The sequence below is a fragment of the Quercus suber genome, unplaced genomic scaffold, assembly GCF_002906115.3.
Source record: "Quercus suber isolate HL8 unplaced genomic scaffold, Cork oak 2.0 scaffold_123A, whole genome shotgun sequence".
NCBI classification, from domain to species: domain Eukaryota; kingdom Viridiplantae; phylum Streptophyta; class Magnoliopsida; order Fagales; family Fagaceae; genus Quercus; species Quercus suber.
Window position 1 is genome coordinate 12,501 of NW_027071806.1, and position 6,228 is coordinate 18,728.

The window sequence follows — 6,228 nt, forward strand, 5'->3', positions numbered from 1 at the left end:
TATCGTAGCTATTCCTTAGTCTTGGAGCCATGCTTGCAAATGGATTGCTTCTTCCCTCTCCTTTTCCCAGTCCCTCGTGAAGTCGCCTTTTAATGTGGGTTCTGCTTTGGACAATGCCCAAGCCCAATGGTCTAGGAGGATCCTGGGCCTCCAAAGGATGGTGTTGATGGTTAGTGGACTAGGCTTAACTCACCATGGCTTTGTTGGGCTGTTTTACGAGCCAATATATGCCTAAGACATGAACTCCACAACACAAATATACATAACCAGGTATTCCCCGTGGTCAGAGTTCTCACGTCCCTGACGGGGATTAAGGAACGGCTCTTGTATGACCGGCGCCTTTGTGCATGATACAGTAGGGTACCAGGTTAGATCCTCTGTCGGCATGAGCCCTAAAGGCAGTGCTGATTATGGCCCAAGCAGGATGGCGGAGCCTTGGAACGATAGGTATGCCTCCCCGCCTAAGCCGTGTCTAATCGTGGGGAAAGCCCCCTTTATGGTATCAGAGCCACTCTTTTCTGGCCGGTGGTAGTGTTGTTGTGTGTCTTTGTACCTTGTCTGTGCTTGTCCGACCCTTTGGTGCTCCGTTGTTGTGTCCCCTTCTTACAGTCGTTGGCGCCACCCTAGGTGTAAAGTGAATTCCCAGAACCTGACTATAAGGCCCATTTGAGCCAAGAAAGGGCGTGTAGGGCATGTGTGTGGTATAGGGTTGCTTAGGGTATATGTTACGAAATGCAACGGTTGTGAGAAAAACATGATAACTGAGTGTTAAAACTAGGATAGTATGGATAAGATGTGGAGATCCAACTCCTCTATCAGCTCCAGGACTAGTTGTCCTCATGATATTGTAAATAGAGAAGATCACACTGTTGAAGATAGTGAGTTTCATGCTAGATCTAATCACTTTAAAGAAAGCATTCTTTGTATGGATATTACTTCTCTGAATCATGTTAACTATTCTCCTGATATTACTCTTGCTTTGGATGATTCTAATGTTGCTAAGACTTTGGACTTGAATATTATTTCATTTGGTTATCATATGAAAGATGATGATACTAAAATTGTTTCTGATTTTCCTCTTGTTGATAATAATGTTAACCAATTGAGAACTTTGACTGTTTTGAATAGAGATTTTGAAATTGATATGGTTTCTTTGTTCAATGAGTTCATGCTTTCAAAAAATAGACCAAAAAGGAAATATTTCCAAAATAATTTTGCTCAGTCTGAAAAAGACCGTGTTAAAAGAAAATGGAAAGAGAAAATGCTTCAATTGAAAAAGCATATTTTGTTTTTTGATTTTCTTGAAAATTATTATGTTTCAAAAGATGAAGCTTCAAAACATCATTTGAACGTGATAAAGAAATCAAATTTTGTTAAAAGTGACAAGACCATTGTTAGGACTAGCCATCCTCCCCTTGAAACTATTTTGATAAATACTAGTAAAACAGATGTTCAGCCTTCTCCTTTCAAAATTACTGATGATCAAACTCCTATTGCTAGCCTTATTGAACAAAACAATTTTGTTAATGAATCTTTGCATGTTATTGGTCAACAGCTTGACCGTACTGAAGAAAAAATTGTTGAAAAATCTGCTTTTTGATTTCAAAAATACAAGAAAATTCTTTTTCTTTATAAAAAAAAAAAAATTTGAAAATAGAAAACAAAAACTGTTACCGTAATAACATTAGTTTTTCCCTTCTTTGTTTGGTTAGAATTGTAGAAAAGTGAAATGATGGAAAACCTTTTTTATTTAGTTGAAAAAAGAAATGAGAGGATAAAAAATAGAGTTTTTATAAATTTACTCATATGTTCTTATTAAAAATGATGCTCAATTAAAAATAAATAAATAAAATAGGCAAACAACCAACCCAAAAAAAAAAAAGGAAATAAAAAAATGTCCAAAAAAAAACACAAAAAGGAGTGATATGCTTATCATCACCAAAATATATATATATACACAACAATACAACTTCAACAACAACGTCCAATTTACTCAAAAAGTATTACTGTTTACTATTTTCATGTGTGTTCTAATAAGTATTACTATTTAATAAAAATAAAAAACAACAACATCCAATTAAACCCAAAAGAAATAAAATGGCATGCTCATTTACGCCCAAGTAGCCAAAAGAAGTAAAAAGGAAATGTGGGTAATTTTGTCCAAATGTTTTTGCCCACTTTTCTCTGCCATTTTTCCGCCAATTTAGGGAGACTATGTTTTGGTAGGATAGGAAATAAATCTTGTAAGCCTCACCAAAATATCTCTACCCTTTTCTACCCTCAATCAAACAAACAAAAACATCATTTTCTCTTTACTTTTCTCTCTTTTATTTTCTATCTTCCCTATATGATCTCCAACTAAACAAAACCTAAGTTTAAGCCAAATGGAAAACCCACAATCAATTTCGTAATGGGATCCGCAACTCATGTGAGAGACAAAAAGTGCATTTATTGCACTCCCAAAACACTAAATAATTACACTTCAAATAAAACGATTTTTTTTTTTTTTTTTTTTTTTTTGGGAAACGAAACCGATGTGCTATTTAAATGGTGATGACTCTGGTGAGTACACTTGAGAAAAAATTTATAACTCTTTGGATGTAGGCATTGACTAAATCTTGAAGAGGACGATCTAAATGGGAATACCTTGATATTTCTTGGTAACTTGATAGTCCAAATTCCCAGGAAGAGAACATTCCAAGGACTATGTCTAGAGAACTCATTAGAGTGCAATTAGCATGTACCCAATTCTATAAAGATGAGAAAGTTCTGAAGCAGTTACCTGTCAACAGACATACATTCATGTAGAATTACAAACATGGGAAATCTATGAATAACCTTAATTATGTCTCTGCTCATTTTCACAACCATGCAAGAAACAGAAAGTTCTCAAGAAAGCTAGAGCTTTATACATGCATTTGCCAAAACTTGAGAATCCGTCTCTTTAGTATAGCCTAATTCCTCTAAGCTGCCTAGGGAGTTGGAGAGGGCGGGAAAAGACTACCAAACCAGAAAGCACTGCAAGTATCTTCACAAGAATTCTCCAAAGACATAAAACTCTCCCTCATTAGCAAATATTGTAGCACCTTCTGTCTATTCCTAGAGTCTCATATAGCCTAGCTTCTTCATCCATGGAATCTCGCTCCCAGCCCTTGCCAGCCAACTGTGGAAAACCTTCTCAATACATATGTTGCCATATCAATAGCCACATTAATTGCCCCAATATCCTTTGGAAAATTCCAAATAATAACAATGTTTTAAATGAAAAGGATTTCTTAGATATATTGCACTAAACCTTTTTATTATGGTAAGCAGTCACCACCTTCTCATCAATGATCACCATCAACAAGAAAGGCATAGTCACAAAGCTTAATATATAAGTCAAATGTCACTCAACAAATGACATACCATGTTAAATTTCCATTGGGAAATGCAAAATTGATCAAACAACTAATCTCATCCAGAATGCAAAACCAATCACTCCACTTGCTTTTCAATGAAAGTTTTCACAGTTCCCATCCATCTAATAAACTCAGTTTTATCTTTGTTCTTCATGTACTCATGCAAGAATGCAGCAAGTTCATCATTTATACCCCTTGCTTCCAAGAATTCGTAAAGTGAGTCTTGCAACTCATCATCCAATTCCCTGTAAACAAACATTAAAAGCAACCACATTATCAGTCCAAAGTTATGGGCTCATTTGGTAATGTTGTTCTAATAACATTGGTTGTATTTTTTAGAAATACGCGCAGATGAAAAAGTGTATGAAAATATGTGTAATGTTGTTTAAACACTGAAAACTGTTGTTTAAACTCACCAACCAAACAGCCCCTATATAACCCAACTATTGGATACAGCAAAATCAATGTAAAAAAATTATCACATTAACTCTATACATGGTATTCTTCTGTTCAATTCCATCAAGTATGTTCAGTTTGAAATTTCAACTTCTTTTCTTTCCCTTCAATTCATTAGCAATTGAATAGGCTATTAGAGGAAAATAATAAAAATACATCATACTTGAATTCAGGCCCTGCGTAAGGCTGTGCTGACATCTTATCACCACAGCGTATGAAAAGCCTGTTAATCTCTATACTATCTGGCCAAGCAGAGCATATGAATTCCAAGACTTCACCATCTTCCCCTTTAGTGATATTGACAATTAGGGTAATGTGAAGTTGGACTTCATCCCCAGTGCTGCCACCACCACCTGATTTTGAAGCAGGAATGGCTCCATCAAACATGGTGACTTCAACTTTAATGCCTTCGTCTTTAAATTTTCCTTTCAATCTAATCCATTGCTCTCCAGGCCGATCATCAATTGTGAATATGTCAAAGTTCGCAACAGGCTGTAACATTAAACATAGTTAACTGTTAAACCCACCCACAAAACCAATTACTACTTTCTTTCTATTCACTAGATCAGTAGTGGTCATGTAAAAAAAATTAATAAATATTAATTGAACAGATATGATAATTTTATTAATTCCCAGTTTGGTTGCTAAGAAAAACTTGAGGGAAAAGGTACAAAATCATGACTAGACTCAGTATTTTTTGCTTTTAAAGAACATAGCTGAAGAATTTGAGGAATACGGTTATGACTTATACTAGACTCATTTAAGTGAACCCTTTTACTGAATCTGTTACAAACCCATCAATAGAACTCACCCTTGAAAACTGGCTTGCAAGGGGAGGGTGCCTAGGAGCTTATAAACACATGATTAAGCTTATACTTAATCCATGTGGGACATTAGGATCATAACATACCACCACGCTCCGCAACCAAGGTCCACGACGACTCACTCTAGCAACACTGACCCGATGGTAGCCCTTTCTCTCTTTTTGGTGGCTCCACTCATCTATCAGTAATTTTAATCTAGCCTTTGGGTCGCCCCCTTCGAGATCCAACCACAAAGCTCAATGAACCATGTTCAACGTGGTGGTTGACTCTAATGCCAAATGTTACAAACCCATGGGTAAAACTCACAACCAGCTTGCAAAGGGTGCCCAAGAGCTTATAAACACATAGTTAAGCTTATACTTAATCTATATGGGACACTAGGATCATAACAGAATCTTAGTCCCATTAATTGATAAATATTAATACTGGTAAAATATGATCAACCAACCGATGCATAATCTTCATAACAAAACTCCAACCAAACCAAATATAATCTTCTAATGTTCTGTTTGATTGTTGAAAAATTAGTAATAGAACAACAAATGAAAATGAGATTGTCACTGTTATGTAAGTTTAATTTCTAAAATGCAACAATTCAGCAGCTAAGCCAATTTCTCATCTCTCTAACCAATAATTATCCTCTCCATTTGCAATGGATCCATTTCATGGTTCAGAATAAATAGTACATATCTAAAATATAAAATTAAAAAAAAAAAAATTTGTATCAAATGCGCCATCTAAACACAATGTTTTTTTTTTGGTGAGAAAACAGTCATACTTAATTAGAACACCAACACAAAAAGTTGTATATAGAGTTTTTTTAAACAAGCTCATAATATATTACATAACTAAAATACCGCTACAAAACGCTTAACGTAGTAAGCCAGGGTTATAAGGACTGAAACTCTAGAACTAACAATGGGATAAGGACTGATACTCTATCACACACAATGGGATAAACATCCCTTTTTTTTTTAGATCCAAAAAATAAAATACTAATCGAAGTGAAATGGAGCTCCCGAACTAAGAATGAAACCAAGTTCCAGTTCAAAAATTATATTCAAAACAATAATAAATTTTCATTTTCTCAGAAACCAAACAAAACCCATTAACATTTTTTTTACTTTTATTTGCTTTCTGAACCAAAAAAAAAAAAACCTGGGTGGGAGTGGAGCGTTGGAGCTCGTATTGGATCTCGTTGCGGAGGAGTCTGAGGATGTTTCCTTCGAAGGCGGATTTGCGCATATCGGAGATGTAACTTCTTTGAAACTGAAACAGAGAGTGTTTTTTTAGAGTGATATTGAAAATGGGTTGTTGAAGTTGATGGTCACCAATTAGGAAGGGTAGGGTTCTGGGTTTTCTCAATAGGGGTCGGACTAGGTTTAGGTTTAGGCGTGCCATTTACAATTGAGGTTTTTAGGCGTGCCTGAAGAACAGTGATGAAGAGTGCTCAGAATCAGAGGTTAGGGTTTAAGGAACAATTGGAAAGGTTTTTCGTTTATCACATGGGTAGTTTTCGGTTTTTACATTTGTGGCTATTTGGAGAA

At 35.5% G+C, this 6,228-nt stretch overlaps 1 protein-coding gene across 1 annotated transcript; it reads right to left on the minus strand.

Annotated features, from left to right (window-relative positions):
* Positions 1-2,826: 2,826 nt before the first annotated feature.
* LOC136066233 (uncharacterized protein At2g39795, mitochondrial-like) lies at positions 2,827-6,228 on the minus strand. The gene is made up of 3 exons (XM_065770206.1): positions 5,840-6,228; positions 4,021-4,349; positions 2,827-3,646 (listed from the first exon to the last, which is right to left on the minus strand). The coding sequence occupies exons 1-3, from the start codon at positions 6,080-6,082 to the stop codon at positions 3,478-3,480; spliced, it is 741 nt and encodes a 246-aa protein (XP_065626278.1). The 5' UTR covers positions 6,083-6,228; the 3' UTR covers positions 2,827-3,477.

Bases quoted from the DNA above. Each gene is read 5' to 3' on its own strand.
- LOC136066233 (XM_065770206.1), bottom strand. From the start codon at position 6,082: ATGGCACGCCTAAACCTAAACCTAGTCCGACCCCTATTGAGAAAACCC. The intron at 4,350-5,839 runs GTTTTTTTTTTT...TTAATGTTACAG, and splicing joins AACGCTCCACTCCCACCCAG to CCTGTTGCGAACTTTGACAT. The intron at 3,647-4,020 runs GTATGATGTATT...GTTTGTTTACAG, and splicing joins TACGCAGGGCCTGAATTCAA to GGAATTGGATGATGAGTTGC.